The following is a 19,802-nucleotide window of genomic DNA, read 5'->3' as shown; positions in this document are numbered from 1 at the left end:
ATGTCTCATAATTCTACCCTTGGAAGAATAATTGGATATATTAGGGGTGGAATGAGTAAAATTTCATAAAGTCACATATTTTTTATATATTACAACAACATATATATTTTATAAAAATCATATTCTGTCGTAATACCATTGCTGCCTACTCTGTTGTAGTAATACCATTACATCAACATTATAATGAGCATGGTAGGACATAACCTATACACTATCATACCACAGAGATCGAAACTGTTCTTTTCCAATGTACATCAACTATCACAGGAAACATCTCCGGTTATTCGATACAGTACAACACAGTATCCCATCTCCGCGACTGGGCTTCTGCTTTATTCGATATTGTCACTGGGAAAACAACGGGCCTGCATAGGTAAAGATTTGATTAGTTATTAGTTTGATAAAATTAAAGAAGGAAACCAAATGCGATGGATTGTGCTTACAAGAAGGTTGCTGTTGTAATAATCTCTATGGATCTTCTTATTTGATGAACTTCAAGGGTCTCATCATCGCATTGTCTTCATGATCCAAAATCTGCATTTTTACAGGAAAAAATAAGATTTTCCCATTTGGATTGTGGCCAGAAGGAAGTGTCTCATTCGTAGCAATTTTCTTTTCCTGGTTCTGTTTTTTCGCCTTTGCAGTTTTGTAGTGAATTTAGATGAAAACACAGGCAAGGGAACAATTCAGGAAAATATGGATGAGACTTATGGAAGGGAGCGTCTTTGAAAGTAGTGAAGTGGCCTGCATTTGACCCACGCAAGAAGACAAATCTGAGATTACAGAGCATCCGTGAAGATGAAGCTCTATTTGGAATCTGCATGGCAGCAGTCATGATTTCCTGACGCCCATTCAAATTCAAACAGAACAACTTTAAAGAATTTTTTAAATAAATTTTCACCATTTTACCAGAACTAACAAACTGGTTGTATAAGTTGTGTTACTTCTTGAAAGTAATAAAATGATCTCATGCTTGGAGTAATTCAGATTGAAAAGCGGAATAAGATACTTACGTGGCAATGGTACACGTAACCAGGCTCTGCGGATGCATCGAACGGATACGATGCGTTGGAGTGTATGTAAGCAAATCTCACCAGTATTTTGGTCACATACCCCGGCGTCATCTTGAACACATTTTTCCAACCCTGCTCGTGAGCTGGCACTGCTGTTATGTTGCCACGTGCATACTTGCTTATCTGGCACTTGACGGCATTGTTGATCTTCAACATGCACTCCTTGAACTTTTCCACGTCCACCAGCTTTCTCTGTTCTAACACCACGAACAGCCCCAGGTGGATGTGCAGCGGGTGATTATCCGCCGTCAGATTGATCACGTTCCAGATCTCACTGGTCCCCTCTTTGGGTGTCTCCGTCGCCGGTGCTTCGTACGGTTTTCCGTTCAAAAACAGATGGGTTGGCTCATCGGTGGGGCTCGTGTACTCGTACATTGCTATGTACCGTGTTGCTGCTGCATTGGATAAATCGGGTGATGGGTATTTTATCAATCTCTTCGGGACCCGCGACGTGTCAACCTCGCGTTGCCGCTTGATGATGAACTTCATCACGTTACCGTTGAACTTGTTGACTGGGTCGCCACTTGGGTAGGGATAAGCCGCACCGTTTGCTAGAATAGCCGAATCGGATTTCGACTCCGAAAAGTCAACAATCACATCGACAATCTCTGATGGGGCCAGGAGGATTTTTTTTATCATGACCGGACGTTTGTTATAAGATGAGTCGGAGCCGACGTGGATGAATCGTAGACCGTTGGTGAAGAAGAACTCGAAGAAGCGAGCGTTGCTTGCGTTGATGATGCGGAATCTATATTTACGACGTCGTACTGTCAAACGTGGCCAGGCTTTTCCGTTGACTATGATTGCATCACCAAAATACTCCGGCTGCCATTGTGGATGAATGGAGGGATTGTTTCCTGTTCTATTCATGTAGATGGAACCATCGGTGCGAAAGCTTCGATCGAATACGACCAAGGGTCGATCAAACTCCTTTCCATGAGGGAGTCCGAGTGGGGACTCAATATCAGGATGACGGATGATGTAGGCCCCAATCAAGCCAACCAGAAGGTTGACTCGAGTCAAACCCATTGCATGATCATGGTACCACATATTGCCTGGTTGCTGGATGTTGTAGTAGTGGTACTTCTTTTGGGTCCAGGTGGGGCCTCTTTCTCTGAAGCCACGGGTGAACCATGAGTTGGCGTTTCCATCGCTCTGGGGTTCGTCGATGCCCCCGTGGAGATGAACAACCGTTGGGACGCCCTTCTTCGTGGCGGGAATGGCAGTTGGGATGGTTGGGTCCCAGGGTAAGATGTGTTTTGATGGGAGGTAATTTCGCCACGTCACGTAAGTGTCAACTCCGTAGAGGGCCTCGATGGTTGGACCAGGAACCGTTGCGGTGTTATTGGAAGTACCATAGGCAAATACACGGGTCGGCGGGAGATCTCTGTGGAATTTCTGCACAGCAAGACCAGATAAGAACCGTCGAGTAAGATGACCTTTTTTTCTTTTTTTTTTCTTCCTTTTCTGAATCATGACAAAGAACCGAGAGGACACACTACACAGTTAGCTGCTCCAACGGGAACATTTCTTGATTACAAATTTGAAGTCAAGGAAAAAATCCGTTCACTAGGTTAAACATTGCCACGTCAGATATAATTTGCCTTGAAATATTTCAAACCCCAGTCATCTCTTCAGGAAGGTGTTGTTCTCTGAGTCTAAACGAAATTCTTTTGGCATAATACATAACATCACGAGAGATTTGGACATGGTAAAATAAGAACTCTATAAATATAAAATAAATAAATAAGAAGACTAGAATGTAGGTGAGGTGTTATTAACTTTTCAAAAGAGTGATTATTGGACTTTACAAACAAGAATGAAACTTTCCAACATCCGGAGGAATCAAAGATTTCTACTCTCACATTTTTTCATTGACTCAGAAAATGAAGAACCACAGGGATAAGGCTGAAAGATGCCATCTCAGACTTTAATGGACATAATTTGATTTTTGAAGGTGAAAATAATTTTTGTGGTTAGACAGTGGGCAGAAGCTAGTAAGACTATGATATTTTGGTTCAACAGTGTAACGAGTGTCTGCAGTCTACTTCTACAAACAGTCGGCAGAAATAAAAGGTCGGCCAATTTTAGGTTTCCATTTTTTCCCCCTCCCAAATTCAAATGAAGCCAAAGAAAAAACCCTAGAAGAAAAACTACCTCAAATAGAGTATGAAATGATGGCCACCAGAAGCAAAAAACCTCATTAAGTTGTTCTAGTAGCTTCCAGAACAGGTTGGAATCTCATAAGGGAATGGAGTAAAGCAGAAACAAGCAGCCACTAACATGGCCTTCTGTATCCTTTTCCCCTCTCTTTCTGTAAGTAAAAAGGCCACCCATTAAAGTTAAAAAGGCACATCGGGAAGAGCAAGATACCCCTAGCCTCACAGAATGGAACCGGATATAGTTTTAACACTTAAAAAAATTAGAAAGCAATAAAAAACCCAAAACAAAAGAAAAAAAAAGGAAAGTAAATCGTACCCATTTCTTCGAAAACATGCCAATCTGCAGGGACTTGGAAACTGGAACGCCATTGACAACGTCGAAACCGAGGATTTTTGGCATGTCTGGAAGCTCATCAACAAACATTTTCAACTGTGATATCTTTATCAGTCTGTCATCTGACCGTGTAGCCTCTACAACAGCTCCCAACAAAGCTAAAGAAAGGAGATGAAACAGCAGAATTTTCTCCATAACCATCATGTTCAATTTGGTTACATGCACAGAGAGAGAGAGGGAGGGGGAGGAGCGAGGCAGGGGGGTTGGGAGAGGGAAAGAGTACGAGAGATGGGTGTGGATATGAACTTGTGCTTGACGTTAGATTTTATATCATCCAAGGGGGATTCTCGAGAAAGAAAGGAGGTGGACCTCGTGGAGATTGGAGGGCTTCGAAGTTTCCAAAATAAATAAATAAAAAAAGACTAAATAATGCAAGCATTATGTTAAAACCTAAAGTAGGCAATGAAAGTAAATGCAAGAATTATGTTAAAACCTAAAGTAGACAATGAAAGTAAAACGTAAAAACAAGACTTGGTCTCCTCTCTGAAAACATTTTTGAAAAACAATTTTTAATAATAGATTTTAAAAATTATTCTATGATATTTTATAAAATAAAAATATATTTATAAATTTAAAATATTTTTAATATATTTTAAAAATAATTTTTATATTTAATGTTTTATTTTATATTTGTATAATTATTTTTACAACAATCAATAAAAAATAAGTTAAAACAATTAAAAAATGTTTTCTAAAAATACCATATTTTATATTCTTAATAATAGAAAACAAAAAATAATTTTGAAAAATGTTTTCTTGTTTTATCATTCTAAATAACAAAAAAAATATTTTAGAAAATAGTTATTGAACAAGTCCTTCATCTTCATTAATATTAATGGATTTCTAATGTTTTGAAAAGAAAATAAAATAATAACAAGGGGATAATTAGCTTTAAAAGGAGTTCAAATATGGCAATGCCTTCTAAAATAGTATTAAAAAATAATAGGGAAAAATAGGGGCAAGTAGATAAGCTGTATTTTTGTCGTTTTAAATTCATTGGTCAATCCAAATTCAACTTGATTAATAACGGGTAACACGTAGTGTAATTCATTTTACCTATTTAATAATCAAAATCTTTTATTTAATAATTAAATTGAGTTAAGTTTTATAAAAGTCTATATAATTAATGTCTTAAACTAATATATTTATGACTCATCTATTTATTTAAAAAAATTAAAATAAGTTTACATATATATATATATATAGTTAACAAAAAAAATTACCTATTTATTAAATGAGTTATACAGATTGATATAAATTTGATTCAAATTTGAGTATACATATTTTATACAAATCCGTAAAAAGTGTGATGAACTTGAATTATGTTGATGAATTGTATTAAATTTTGTCACCCATAAAAAATGCCCCAATGAAAATAAGGACGAGCAAATGGTTAAAAAATTACGTCCCATAATAATTTTTTTAAAAAAAAAAATCAAATATCATGCCTACATGAATTTTTTTTTTATTTCATTTTTTCTATGATGCATTTTTATGTGTTCCTACTTGAAAATGTTTAAGATACCAAAGAAGTATCCATTGAAATTTGATGTTTTTTTTCTCTTTTTTCAAAAACATTTAAATCAAACGAATCAAGATAAATAACAAAATCAAGAAACAAAACAATAAAATTAAACATATCAAAAGTAATAAAATCAAGGAGTAAACATGATGTGACCTAATTAATCATTTTTTTTCCATGTGAATAAAGATGTGTGGTTCTCTTCCATGGTCAATCTTTCAGACCCAGTCATATCTGTGAGGGCTCTCCTCCACTTGTCCTGTTATGAGAAACTCCCCTCCACGTGTCCCTTTTCCTACTCGGACTCCTCGATCGACCATCACTAGCATGCAATCCATCCAGGACATCCCATTCAAGTCCATGTCAATTAAATGCTACACGTAACCCCAAGCCATCAACAGGTTGAGGGGACAGGCGACTACACTATCAAATGTCATGACACATCAACTAACGGCACTTGTCAGCTGTCCAAAACTATGATGATTGTCCTACCACCTGCAAAACAATCATTATTACAGAAAAGGTCAAATTGCTTAGTCAACACTATAGTGATGATCTCTTAGGCATTATAAAAGTCCTTCGAAAGCATAAACAAGGTACGCATAGGCTATCATATTCACTATCTTCTTTGAGTAATTCAAACTATCTCTGTTTGATTTAAACTTCGAAAGGGTGTGTCTGGACCACCTATCCGAACATTCTTTTGTGTAAGTGGAAAGTTCATCCAATCTTGACATTGTTAGACAAAAACTCGGAGAGACACAACGTATGAAGGAAGGTTGTCTAACCTCTGTTAATTTAGACAAATCTGATTCCAGTTGAACTCGGAACAACAATATCAACAATATCGGGTCAATTATTCATAGTTTTCCACAATCATTTTTTTTTTCTTCTTCTTTTCTATCTTCTTTAGATAAGATGAAGACCGAAGAATTGTCAAAGTAACCTAAAATGATGGTGAGCTCATTGGGAGTAGAAAAAAGGAAAGAAATAAGTATATCCATGGGCCAGAGAGTATCGCGTAGGTTGCTGAATGAGTACGTATCAGGGATGTGTAAGCTTTATGTATTGTGTGATGCTGGTCTAAGTGAAAAGCTGGTCTGGGAGAATAATAGGAGCGTGACAAGGACATCCACCCACCTACCCTAAAGTGGGGATTTCTAATTTTTATATTATTTTTAAAAAATATTATTAAAAGGTATTATTCGAAAAATAATCCGGACGTACCGAGTCTACCGACAGCCACTTTTGTTCTTTAACTTTCCATCCATAAAATAAAAAATAAGACTATGAATCTAACAGGAAGGTTTTAGAAAATAGTTCCTTTTTTTTTCGAAAAAAAATTAAGAACATTTTTAAAAAACAGTTCTATAGTATTTTTGAAAATAAAAATCTAGTCAAAAAGTTAAAATCTTCTCAATCTATTTTTTTTATCTTTTCAAATATTTTTAAGAAATAATTAAAAATAAAATGAATATTTGAAGAAGTTTTAGGTCATACATGATACCTTCACAAAAATAAATTGAAAACACTATAAATTCCTAAACAATATTATTTATTTTTGAAAGTAATTGAGAATTATCTTCAAGGACTCTTCTTAATTATTGTTTTTTTTTTGTTAAATTTCAAATAAGTTTAAAATTTTCAATGGGTTGATCATTTTCTATTTTGTTTGAACGACGAGTAAAGGTGCCTTCAATAATATTTTTATTTGAATTGTTTTTAATAGATATGTTTTCTTTTAAAAGTATTTTTTAAGAGAAACACCTATAAATTATTTATTTAAAAAATATTATAAGTAATTTTTTAGATTTTTGAAAGTGTTTTTTTTAAATTTGCTAAACATGTAAACTTTTTTTAAAAAAATTAAAAACGTTTTCTAAAATTATTGTCGGACTATAAATATATAATGAGATTTTTTTTTTTTTTGTTAATTTGCATGATGAAAAATATCCCCTAACATTTGTCTATTTATAAACTAAATTAATTGGTCAAATACAAAAGCCATAAAATCATTTTCATGTCTAGAATTTTTACTTCTTGTGTAGCTACAATGAGGTGGATGTTTATATTCCTTGTATTTTGGCATGGAGTCAATGAAGAGAAGGGTCATTGGCCTTTAATGCATGGTTAGAAATTATGTACAAATGGGACCATAAATTTGGATTCTTCCCAAATTCTTATCATTTTTTCTTCCCTGCGATTAGCTTTCGGGCCATCTACCGTCCACAAGATTCCAAGACAAAGAAAAATGTATGGTAAAGGGATCAATCACATCAGTATGAAAAGTCTTCCCACTACTCACTGATTGGGACCCTAGTTTGATTTTTTCATCATCAATAAAAAATTTGTAAGATTAAGAGTAGGAAATAGTCATTCTAATGGATTGAAGGTTGAAAAAGTCACTCAATGGAAGCAGCAGATATGGCAGGGCTATTGAGTATCGAGTATTGGGTTAGGCAAAGACACCCAATCTAAGTTGCTGTTTGCCACTTAGTTGTATCTAATGGCCCCTTGAAATTTCAGACCTCTTTCCTTTTAAGGAGAGACTTGGCACTGGCTTTTCTTGTGTTTCCCCCCCATTTTTCTGTTTCCTTTCATCATTTCATGAAGTACTTCAAAGAAATCAAAATTGGATTTGACAGCAGGAATCCCATACGGCCATATTGTACAATTGAAACTTTTTTTGAGTAGATGGACCCATCTACTGTGGATAGGGCTTCAAGGGTAGAAAGATATGGTTCCCCTTACTGCTAAATGGCATCACCTACCCAGTATAAAGAGTCGAGTCTAGGCATGGTGGGCTGGTCTCTCTGGCTCCCTTTCTCCTGTCACATATATTCCTTTGTATACTTTTAGGACTGTTTCTATTAGTATTAATGAAGAGCTTTTTGAGTATGGTGCCCAAATTATAAATGTCGATGCTTTCATGGTCAGATGCAGTGGAAGGTAAGTGTAGAGATGTTTGTGGATCTCCTAAGTGTCAACCACTAAACCTAATGATATAATCTAGTGGGGCGTGTGGCGAAGACATTATTATAATCTCTCCTAAGTGGTCAGATATAATAAATGGACAATTATTAATAACATCAACGTGGCCAACTATATCATATCATAAATAAAGTGAACATCATAAGCTTGGTGAATATTCTTGATCCTAGTGGTAGTGAATGCCACAAATTTTATATCAATAGGCATCAAATGTTGTATTATTATTATTTTTTCTTTATAGTTAATAATGTTAATATACTAGTTTATCTCTCATCTCCTCCTTCATGAAGTGACGACCTTTTTGAACTATTAGCTTAGTGACTTTATAATTAATAGTGTTTTCCTAATGAAATAAGCCACATTATCTTTATGGAACCCCATCACCATATTAAACCTTTCTATCAGGTTCCCAGTAAGGAATATAATATTCAACTTTCCATAGTGACACCATTGGCCTGAAGTGTCCAAATGATAATCAATGGAATTTAGTCCTAATGCAAAGACAAACAACAACATCCACCCTATAGGTGAAAACATGCACCTACCTACCCACCCATCAGTTTATACAAATGAACACTGGTGTGCACACATGCAAACTCACACAAAGATACCTACTGTCCCTTTCTATAACCACAAAAACCACTTCTCATGTAGCTATAAGTTCTTTGTGCCCTCAAAAGATATTACTCACCTCCTCGGCAGCTGATTTTGGACACAGTGATAGGCTCAAAGGAAAGGGAGATAGTGCAGGTGCATGTGCACAAGGGATCTGGAATTCCTTCACCACCAGATGGCTTATAACTGCCTCCACTCCTGCCAAATCATCTATACCCTGCGGGTTAAAGAGAATGAGAAGGAATGAGATACAAACTTTGAAGCACAAAAACCCAACATTGATTCAGTCTTAAATAATCGGCATCTTTCAACTCTAGATGCCAATTTCTTCTTCTCGCTTTGAGAAGAAGTGAAAAAGAGTTTTAGTAGCTAAAGTCATATCACAATATAAGCACCGTATATATGCATCATGTTTATACAACACTTTATGTCAACTGAAAAAGGCATTAGAGTAAATAACAGATGCCTCAATTCTTGTCTGGTACCTGCATATTCAATAGCCATGACAATGCACTATTGTGGACACAATTTGTAGGACTCAGAACAACTCAGAAATGAAAAATGAAAATTCAAAGTTTGGGAGTGAATTCAAAAATTTTTATTTATGTAAGACACCATAAGGAAAAAGGGGGAACAAGAGGAAGTTGGCAATCCTATTATGATGACAAGCGTTAGCCGCAACACAAGCAATAAATTGGAAGTATTTATTGTTGAATTTGAGTGGGAAAATAGAAAGCAAATGGGAGGAGAAGCACTAGCTCTTGCTCTAGAATTTGTTTGAATATTTGGGAATTTTAAATAACTAGAACATTACTTTGGATGTTAATTAAGCAATTATAGATACTAATATCCTTAACTTCAACAGCTGTCATGGAGGAGATATTTGTTCTTTATGTCCAAAATAGTGACAGAAATGCAGCATGGTACCCAAGAATATAATTTCCATACCATCCCTTGTCGATAATCATCCATGTCTTCAACATCTTCATCAGAAAGCATCCCACCACTGCAACAGCATTTACCTTTGTTCGGTTAACTAAAGTCTGCACAGCTCTCGGTAGTGAATCAGGATGCTTAACTCTCCCTGTTGATTGCCCGCTCTTTGGATCAACCCATTTCTCCACCTATAAAACAGGTTATAGATATGAACAGCTCACGATTACCTTGGTAGTGGAACTCTGCATTCATGAAAATCAAACTACTTAAATGCAATGACAACATTCGGCCAAGAACAGAGAAAATGAGAACAACCGTTGAGCAGCAATTCGCTATCCAACCATGACATGACATGTGAGATAATCCATTAATAAACAAACTTTGATACTAAAGTTACTGAATTGCAGGGGGAATGTTTTCATTGCTACAAACTTTGTAAAAGTCCATCAGTTCTCATGAAGAGAGATCATAATTAGACAATACAAATAATGTTGACTCATCAATCACCAAGTGTATGACCCTTGGTCTAATGCATCATGCCCATGTCATCAATAAGCATCTCACAAGAAGTGCAGTTAGTCATCAAAGAGAAAGGCCTGCAGCACATAAAACATGTCTTGCAAAGGGAAAGGTCTGCAGCACATGAAACATGTTATGTAATCTGTCTGGAACATGCATCTTTTACTTTAGCTCCACTTAAGATATGGGCAATTAGCAGTATGTTGATATTTGGCTCCATTAGTCTTTAATCTGCTAGCTGATAGGGACGCATACCAGTAAAGGAGTGTCAGTGACAATATATTCCAAAACAGGCAATCCAAGGGAAGCTCTTGTCGCATCAGCCACTTGCAAATGGCAAAGTCGAAGCTCCCCCTCTATTGCAGCATCAAGAACCAACCCCACCTGCTTGACATCACAAGCCCAATGTAAGATTACAGACTAAGCAGCCAGCAAACATGACATAATTACATGCAAGAAATGAGACAAGCTTATAGAAGCATACTCTATTTTGGTGAACTAGCTGCAATGCCCATAAGCCTTCTGCAAATCGATCAAGAGCATAACCTACAACATATAGCACATTTGGCACGGGCCAACAAAGCATTGCTGCATTAAGCACCTAAAGTTGCAGAGATAGATGCTTAAGCATAGGCTGCACTGTCCTCCATAGACCATAGCTAAGGTATATGTTTTAGACTTTTAAAAAATAAGTCCAAGCAGAAAGTTTTCGCATTTTCCATCCCACGGTAGGCGATAGCCATGGGCACAGGACTAACCCGTCCTATTGCCCACTTATTTGGACGGGCCCGATCATTACGTTTGTCCAGGCTCGATTTTCTTGGCCCCTTCAATTATTGGGCCGGCCCTCATCCATTAAGATTCAACCCCGGGCCACAGTACTTCATAACTGTTAATCCTTGATTAATTCATACATAAACGCAGCATAATTTCGTAGTTAAACTTATTTATTAAAAATAACCCAATGCAACTCAAGATGCAAGGGAACAACAGTAATACCTGTGGAGATGGAATCTAACTATTAACGGTAAATGACCAAAACACCCTTTTTGAGTTAGGGTAAGAGAGAGAGACGTACGTTAGGGTGCGAAATGAGGCAATCAACGACGGAGGCGAGTGCACGAGCAACTGGCTAAGCGTCGCCGGCGAATCCACCGATGGTGGTACCTACACCTGTCGGCACTATCATCACGCTCGTCTACTCCTTCTTGCACTATATCACCACCCCGGAAAAATCAGCGCCCAATACTTCTCACAATCACACCACCAATTTTTTCATTATTTGTAAACGGAAACCAAGAAAAAGTGGGAGTTAAAGAGTGTCGAGTGAAGTGACCTCGTTGGAATGATAAGAGCAGGAGATTTTTAGTTTAACCAGCGGCTGCGATTTTCCGATGACCAGATTTCGACCGGTGAAAGATGGAAAGGGAGGCGTGAGACGAAGTGCCATATTGTGGGCTGAGATTGGGTCCTGCGAATGAGGAATGAGGATAACTGCCTCTCTTTCTCTACGCGCCTTCAAAGTTTCCTGGAATAGTCTCCCGATTTTGCCCCTACCTATTCTTCCTAATGACATTCTAATTTTCTCCTTTGGAAAATTAATTGTTTAATTTTTCAATCCCATAATTCCAAACCTCATAGCTTGGGATAATTTTTAGCATTCGCCTAAAATTCTACAACAACAATAAAAAAAATAAAATAAAAAAACCCTAATGCTATGTTTGCTTCCTAGAAACTTTGAAGGAAAATAAAAGAGAAAAGAAAATAGAAAAATAAATAAATAAATAAATATAAACTTGATTATTTTGATATGTTTTTTAAAATTTATTTTACTTATTTTTCTTTATTATATTTTCAAGCAATGAGATGAGACTATTATGAAGAAATTAATAGAATCAAAGTAGGAAAAAATCATATCAAACTATAAAGAAATAAGACTTAAAGTTATAAAGAAATAGCACCCTAGTACAAAATTTTGGACCCAATTATAATTTTGCCTTTAAGAGTTGTATATATTGTAAAAGGAATATCAAATTTTGGGAGCAAAATGAACACAAATTTCATAAATTCATATTTTAATATTTATATTACAACAACATATATATACTTTATCAAAATTATACATTAATCATATAATTAATTAAAATATTAAATATAATTTAAATACACTTAGTTGTTAAATGAAACGAGCTTAAGGTACAAAAAAAATAAAAAATGAGATCCAAGTGCAAAGATGGTGTAAAACTTTTGGATCTCTCATAATTCTACCCTTAGGAGAATAATTGGATATATTAGGGGTGGAATGAGTAAAATTTCATAAAGTTACATTTTTTTAATATATATCACAACAACATATATTTTTTTTATAAAAATCATACATTAATCATACTCTGTCGTAACTCGTAATACCATTGCTGCCTACTCTGTTGTAGTAATACCATTACATCAACATTATAATGAGCATGGTACTTACAAGCGTAGGACATAATCTATAAACTATCATACCACAGGAGACATCTCCGGTTATTCGATACAGTACAACACAGTATCCCATCTCCGCGACTGGGCTTCTGCTTTATTCGATATTGTCACTGGGAAAACAATGGGCCTGCAGGGGTAAAGAATTGATGAAGTGGAATAGATTAGTTATTAGTTTGATACAATTAAAGAAGGAAACCAAATGCGATGTATTGTGCTTACAAGAAGGTTGCTGTTGTAATAATCTCTATGGATCTTCTTATTTTATGAACTTCAAGGGCCTCATCATCGCATTGTCTTCATGATCCAAAATCTGCATTTTTACAGGAAAAAAATAAGATTTTCCCATTTGGATTGTGCCCAGAAGGAAGTGTCTCATTCGTAGCAATTTTCTTTTCCTTGTTCTGTTTTTTCGCCTTTGTAGTTTTGTAGTGAATTTAGATGAAAACACAGGCAAGGGAATAATTCAGGAAAATATGGATGAGACTTATGGAAGGGAGCGTCTTTGAAAGTAGTGAAGTGGCCTGCATTTGACCCACGCAAGAAGACAAATCTGAGATTACAGAGCATCCGTGAAGATGAAGCTCTATTTGGAATCTGCATGGCAGCAGTCATGATTTCCTGACGCCTATTCAAATTCAAACAGAACTTCTTTTTTCTTTATAAAAAAGTACAACCTTAAAGAATTTTTTTAATAAATTTTCACCATTTTACCAGAACTAACAAACTGGTTGTATAAGTTGTGTTACTTCTTGAAAGTAATCAAAACGATCTCATGCTTGGAGTAATTCAGATTGAAAAGCGGAATAAGATACTTACGTGGCAATGGTACACGTAACCAGGCTCTGCGGATGCATCGAACGGATACGATGCGTTGGAGTGTATGTAAGCAAATCTCACCAGTATTTTGGTCACGTACCCCGGCGTCATCTTGAACACATTTTTCCAACCCTGCTCGTGAGCTGGCACTGCTGTTATGTTGCCACGTGCATACTTGCTTATCTGGCACTTGACGGCATTGTTGATCTTCAACATGCACTCCTTGAACTTTTCCACGTCCACCAGCTTTCTCTGTTCTAACACCACGAACAGCCCCAGGTGGATGTGCAGCGGGTGATTATCCTCCGTCAGATTGATCACGTTCCAGATCTCACTGGTCCCCTCTTTGGGTGTCTCCGTCGCCGGATCTTCGTACGGTTTTCCGTTCAAAAACAGATGGGTTGGCTCATCGGCGGGACTCGTGTACTCGTACATTGCTATGTACCGTGTTGCTGCTGCATTGGATAAATCGGGTGATGGGTATTTTATCAATCTCTTCGGGACCCGCGACGTGTCAACCTCGCGTTGCCGCTTGATGATGAACTTCATCACGTTACCGTTGAACTTGTTGACTGGGTCGCCACTTGGGTAGGGATAAGCCGCACCGTTTGCTAGAATAGCTGAATCGGATTTCGACTCCGAAAAGTCAACAATCACATCGACAATCTCTGATGGGGCCAGGAGGATTTTTTTTATCATGACCGGACGTTTGTTATAAGATGAGTCGGAGCCGACGTGGATGAATCGTAGACCGTTGGTGAAGAAGAACTCGAAGAAGCGAGCGTTGCTTGCGTTGATGATGCGGAATCTATATTTACGACGTCGTACTGTCAAACGTGGCCAGGCTTTTCCGTTGACTATGATTGCATCACCAAAATACTCCGGCTGCCATTGTGGATGAATGGAGGGATTGTTTCCTGTTCTATTCATGTAGATGGAACCATCGGTGCGAAAGCTTCGATCGAATACCATCAAGGGTCGATCAAACTCCTTTCCATGAGGGAGTCCGAGTGGGGACTCAATATCAGGATGACGGATGATGTAGGCCCCAATCAAGCCAGCCAGAAGGTTGACTCGAGTCAAACCCATTGCATGATCATGGTACCACATATTGCCTGGTTGCTGGATGTTGTAGTAGTGGTACTTCTTTTGGGTCCAGGTGGGGCCTCTTTCTCTGAAGCCACGGGTGAACCATGAGTTGGCGTTTCCATCGCTCTGGGGTTCGTCGATGCCACCGTGGAGATGAACCACCGTTGGGACGCCCTTCTTCGTGGCGGGAATGGCAGTTGGGATGGTTCGGTCCCAGGGTAAGATGTGTTTTGATGGGAGGTAATTTCGCCACGTCACGTAGGTGTCAACTCCGTAGAGGGCCTCGATGGTTGGACCAGGAACCGTTGCGGTGTTATTGGAAGTACCATAGGCAAATACACGGGTCGGCGGGAGATCTCTGTGGAATTTCTGCACAGCAAGACCAGATCAGAACCGTCGAGTAAGATGACCTTTTTTTCTTTTTTTTTTCTTCCTTTTCTGAATCATGACAAAGAACCGAGAGGACCCACTACACAGTTACTAGGGCTGCTCCAACGGGAACATTTCTTGATTACAAATTTAAAGTCAAGGAAAAAATCCGTTCACTAGGTTAAACATTGCCACGTCAGATATAATTTGCCTTGAAATATTTCAAACCCCAGTCATCTCTTCAGGAAGGTGTTGTTCTCTGAGTCTAAACGAAATTCTTTTGGCATAATACATGACATGACGAGGGATTTGGACATGGTAAAATAAGAACTCTATAAATATAAAATAAATAAATAAGAAGACTAGAATGTAGGTGAGGTGTTATTAACTTTTCAAAAGAGTGATTATTGGACTTTACAAACAAGAATGAAACTTTCCAACATCCGGAGAAATCAAAGATTTCTACTCTCACATTTTTTCATTGACTCAGAAAATGAAGCCCCACAGGGATAAGGCTGAAAGATGCCATCTCAGACTTTAATGGATATAATTTGATTTTTGAAGGTGAAAATAATTTTTGTGGTTAGACAGTGGGCAGAAGCTAGTAAGACTATGATATTTTGGTTCAACAGTGTCACGAGTGTCTGCAGTCTGCTTCTACAAACAGTCGGCAGAAATAAAAGGTCGGCCAATTTTAGGTTTCCATTTTTCCCCCTCTTTAATTATACTCCCAAAATCAAATGAAGCCAAAGAAAAAACCCTAGAAGAAAAACTACCTCAAATAGAGTATGAAATGATGGCCACCAGAAGCAAAAAAACTCATTAAGTTGTTTTAGTAGCTTCCAGAACAGATTGGAATCTCATAAGGGAATGGAGGAAAGCAGAAACAAGTAGCCACTAACATGGCCTTTTGTATCCTTTTCCCCTCTCTTTCTGTAAGTAAAAAGGACACCCGTTAAAGTTAAAAGGGCACATCGGGAAGAGCAAGATACCCCTAGCCTCACAGAATGGAACCGGATATAGTTTTAACACTTAAAAAAATTAGAAAGCAATAAAAAACCCAAAACAAAAGAAAAAAAAAATAGAAAGTAAATCGTACCCATTTCTTCGAAAACATGCCAATCTGCAGGGACTTGGAAACTGGAACGCCATTGACAACGTCGAAACCGAGGATTTTTGGCATATCTGGAAGCTCATCAACAAACATTTTCAACTGTGATATCTTTATCAGTCTGTCATCTGACCATGTAGCCTCTACAACAGCTCCCAACAAAGCTAAAGAAAGGAGATGAAACAGCAGAATTTTCTCCATAACCATCATGTTCAATTTGGTTACATGCAGAGAGAGAGAGAGAGGGAGGGGGAGGAGCGAGGCAGGGGGGTTGGGAGAGGGAAAGAGGACAAGAGATGGGTGCGGATATGAACTTGTGCTTGATGTTAGATTTTATATCATCCAAGGGGGATTCTCGAGAAAGAGAGGAGGTGATCTCGGGGACATTGGTGGGCTTCGATGTTTTCCAAAATAAATAAATAAAAAAAGACTAAATAATGCAAGAATTATGTTAAAACCTAAAGTAGGCAATGAAAGTAAAACGTAAAAACAAGACTTGGTCTCCTCTCTGAAAACATTTTTGAAAAACAATTTTTAATAATAGATTTTTCAAATTATTCTATGATATTTTATAAAATAAAAATATATTTAGAAACTTAAAATATTTTTAATATATTTTAAAAATAATTTTTATATCTAATATTTTATTTTATATTTGTATGATTATTTTTTTAAACAATCATTACAAAATAAGTTAAAACAATTAAAAATTATTTTCTTGTTTTTTCATTTTAAATAACAAAAAATTATTTTAGAAAATAGTTATTAAACAAGCTCTTCATCTTCGTTAATATTAATGGATTTCTAATGTTTTGAAAAGAAAATAAAATAATAACAAGGGTAGAATTAGCTTTAAAAGGAGATCAAATATGGCAATGTCTTCTAAAATAGTATTAAAAAAGAATAGGGGAAAATAGGGGCAAGTAGATAAGCTGTATTTTTCTTGTTCTAAATTCATTGGTCAATCCAAATTCAACCTAATTAATAACGGGTAATATGTAGTGTAATTCATTTGACCTATTTAATAATCAAAATCTCTTATATAATAATTAAGTTGAGTTAAGTTTTATAGAAGTCTATATAATTAATGTCTTAAACTAATATATTTATGACTCATTTATTTATTTAAAAATAAATTTAAAATAAGTTTACATATATATATATATATATATATAGTTAACAAAAAAAATTACATATTTATTAAATGAGTTATGCAGATTTATACAAATTTGATTCAAATTTGATTATACATATTCTATATAAATCCATAAAAAGTGTGATAAACTTGAATTATGTTGATGAATTATATTAAATTTTGTCACCTTTAAAAAATGCCCCAATGAAAATAAGGACGAGCGAATGGTTAAAAAATTAAGTCCAATAATAATTTTTTTTTTAAAAAAAAAATCAAATATCATGCCTACATGATTTTTTTTTTCTTTCATTTTTGCTATGATGCATTTTTATGTGTTCCTACTTGAAAATGTTTAAGATACCAAAGAAGTATCCATTGAAATTTGATGTTTTTTTTTCTCTTTTTTCAAAAACATTTAAATCAAACGAATCAGGATAAATAATAAAATCAAGAAACAAAACAATAAAATTAAACGTATCAAAAGTAATAAAATCAAGGAGTAAACATGATGTGACCTAATTAATCATTTTTTTTCCATGTGAATAAAGAAGTGTGGTTCTCTTCCATAGTCAATCTTTCAGACCCAGTCATACCGATGGGGGCTCTCCTTCATGTGTCCTATTATGATAAACTCCCCTCCACGTGTCCCTTTTCCTACCCGGACTCCTCGATCGACTATCACTAGCATGCAATCTGTCCAGGACATCCCATTCAAATCTCTACTAGCTCATCTGGTACCTCGGCACAATGAGGCCCTTATTTTCTACAAGGCTAGGCGACAAGAGGAGACCGAGCTTCTTAGATGGACAGGATTGTCCAATCTAGCCTTCAAGGCCCATTGGCCTATGTGATTATTTGCGTCTGACCTAAGAACAACTGAAGGAACCTCTCCATGTCAATTAAGTGCTACACGTAACCCCAAGCCATCAACAGGTTGACGGGACAGGCGGCTACACGATCAAATGTCATGACACATCAGCTAACAACACCTATTAGCCGCCCAAAATTATGATGATTAGGCTATCACCTGCAAAACAATCATCATTACAGAGAAGGTCAAAGTGTTTAGTCAGTACTACAGTAATGATCTCTTAAGCATTATAAAAGTCTTTCGAAAACATAAACAAGGTACGTATGGGCGCATAGGCTAGCATATTCATTATCTCCCTTGAGTAGTTCAAACTATCTCTGTTTGATTTAAGCTTCGGAGGGGTGTGTCTGGACCACCTATTCGGATATTCTTTTGTGCAGGTGGAAAGTTCATCCAATCTTGACACTGTTAGACAGAAGCTCGGAGAGGCACAAAGTATGAAGGAAGATTGTCTAACCTCTATTAATTTAGACAAATCTGACTCCAGTTGAACTCGGAACAACAATACCAAGTCAATTATTCATAGTTTTCCACAATCATTTTTTTTTCCATTTTTTTTTTCTTTTCTATCTTCTTCTTTAGATAAGATGAAGACCGAAGAATTGTCAAAGTAACCTGAAATGATGGTGAGCCCATTGGGAGTAAGAAAAAGGAAAGAAATAAGTATATCCATGGGCCAGAGAGTATTGCGTAGGTTGCTGAATGAGTACGTATCAGGGATGTGTAAGCTTTATGTATTGTGTGATGCTGGTCTAAGTGAAAAGCTGGTCTGGGAGAATAATAGGAGCGTGACAAGGACATCCACCCACCTACCCTAAAGTGGGGATTTCTAATTTTTATATTATTTTTAAAAAATATTATTAAAAGGTATTATTCGAAAATTAATCCGGACGTACCGAGTCTACCGACAGCCACTTTTGTTCTTTAACTTTCCATCCATAAAATAAAAAATAAGACTATGAATCTAACAGGAAGGTTTTAGAAAATAGTTCTTTTTTTTTTTCTAAAAAAAAATTAAGAACATTTTTAAAAAACAGTTCTATAGTATTTTTGAAAATAAAAATCTAGTCAAAAAGTTAAAATCTTCTCAATCTATTTTTTTTTTTTTTACCTTTTCAAATATTTTTAAGAAATAATTAAAAATATAATGAATATTTGAAGAAGTTTTAGGTCATACATGATACCTTCACAAAAATAAATTGAAAACACTATAAATTCCTAAATGATATTATTTATTTTTGAAAGTAATTGAGAATTATCTTCAAGGACTCTTCTTAATTATTGTTTTTTTTTTTGTTAAATTTCAAATAAGTTTAAAATTTTCAATGTGGTTGATCATTTCCTATTTTGTTTGAATGAGGAGTAAGAATGTCTTCAATAATATTTTTATTTGAATTGTTTTTAAAAGACATGCTTTCTTTTAAAAGTATTTTTAAGAAAAACACCTATAAATTATTTTTTTTTAAAAACATTATAAGTAATTTTTAAAATTTTAAAAAATATTTCTTAAAATTTGCTAAACACCTAAATTTTCTATACACTATATAATGATATTTTTTTTTTTGTTAATTTGCATGATGAAAAATATCCCCTAACATTTGTCTATTTATAAACCAAATTAATTGGTCAAATACAAAAGCCATAAAATCAATTTCATGTCTAGAAATTTTACTTCTTGTGTAGCTACAATGAGGTAGATGTTTATATTCCTTGTATTT

The 19,802-nt window shown here is 35.8% G+C and overlaps 3 protein-coding genes across 3 annotated transcripts; all 3 read right to left on the bottom strand.

Annotated features, from left to right (window-relative positions):
• Nucleotides 1-38: 38 nt before the first annotated feature.
• Nucleotides 39-3,877, bottom strand: LOC100266384 (multicopper oxidase LPR1). Its single transcript, XM_002284108.5, has 4 exons — nucleotides 3,552-3,877; nucleotides 1,014-2,471; nucleotides 444-534; nucleotides 39-365 (listed from the first exon to the last, which is right to left on the bottom strand). Exons 1-3 carry the CDS (start codon nucleotides 3,771-3,773, stop codon nucleotides 481-483), a joined length of 1,734 nt encoding a protein of 577 aa, XP_002284144.1. The 5' UTR covers nucleotides 3,774-3,877; the 3' UTR covers nucleotides 39-365; nucleotides 444-480.
• A 4,721-nt stretch (nucleotides 3,878-8,598) lies between these two features.
• Nucleotides 8,599-12,374, bottom strand: LOC100854142 (uncharacterized). The gene is made up of 4 exons (XM_019219215.2): nucleotides 10,697-12,374; nucleotides 10,468-10,596; nucleotides 9,706-9,881; nucleotides 8,599-8,974 (listed from the first exon to the last, which is right to left on the bottom strand). The coding sequence occupies exons 1-4, from the start codon at nucleotides 10,796-10,798 to the stop codon at nucleotides 8,968-8,970; spliced, it is 414 nt and encodes a 137-aa protein (XP_019074760.1). The 5' UTR covers nucleotides 10,799-12,374; the 3' UTR covers nucleotides 8,599-8,967.
• Nucleotides 12,375-12,466: 92 nt separating this feature from the next.
• LOC100244049 (multicopper oxidase LPR1) lies at nucleotides 12,467-16,508 on the bottom strand. The gene is made up of 4 exons (XM_003631160.4): nucleotides 16,067-16,508; nucleotides 13,510-14,967; nucleotides 12,913-13,003; nucleotides 12,467-12,820 (listed from the first exon to the last, which is right to left on the bottom strand). Exons 1-3 carry the CDS (start codon nucleotides 16,286-16,288, stop codon nucleotides 12,950-12,952), a joined length of 1,734 nt encoding a protein of 577 aa, XP_003631208.1. The 5' UTR covers nucleotides 16,289-16,508; the 3' UTR covers nucleotides 12,467-12,820; nucleotides 12,913-12,949.
• Between the last annotated feature and the right edge of the window lie 3,294 nt (nucleotides 16,509-19,802).

Source organism: Vitis vinifera, chromosome 1, assembly GCF_030704535.1.
Source record: "Vitis vinifera cultivar Pinot Noir 40024 chromosome 1, ASM3070453v1".
Taxonomy (NCBI): Eukaryota; Viridiplantae; Streptophyta; class Magnoliopsida; order Vitales; family Vitaceae; genus Vitis; species Vitis vinifera.
The sequence above is the reverse complement of the archived record's forward strand: the minus strand, read 5'-3'. Positions and strand labels throughout refer to the sequence as shown.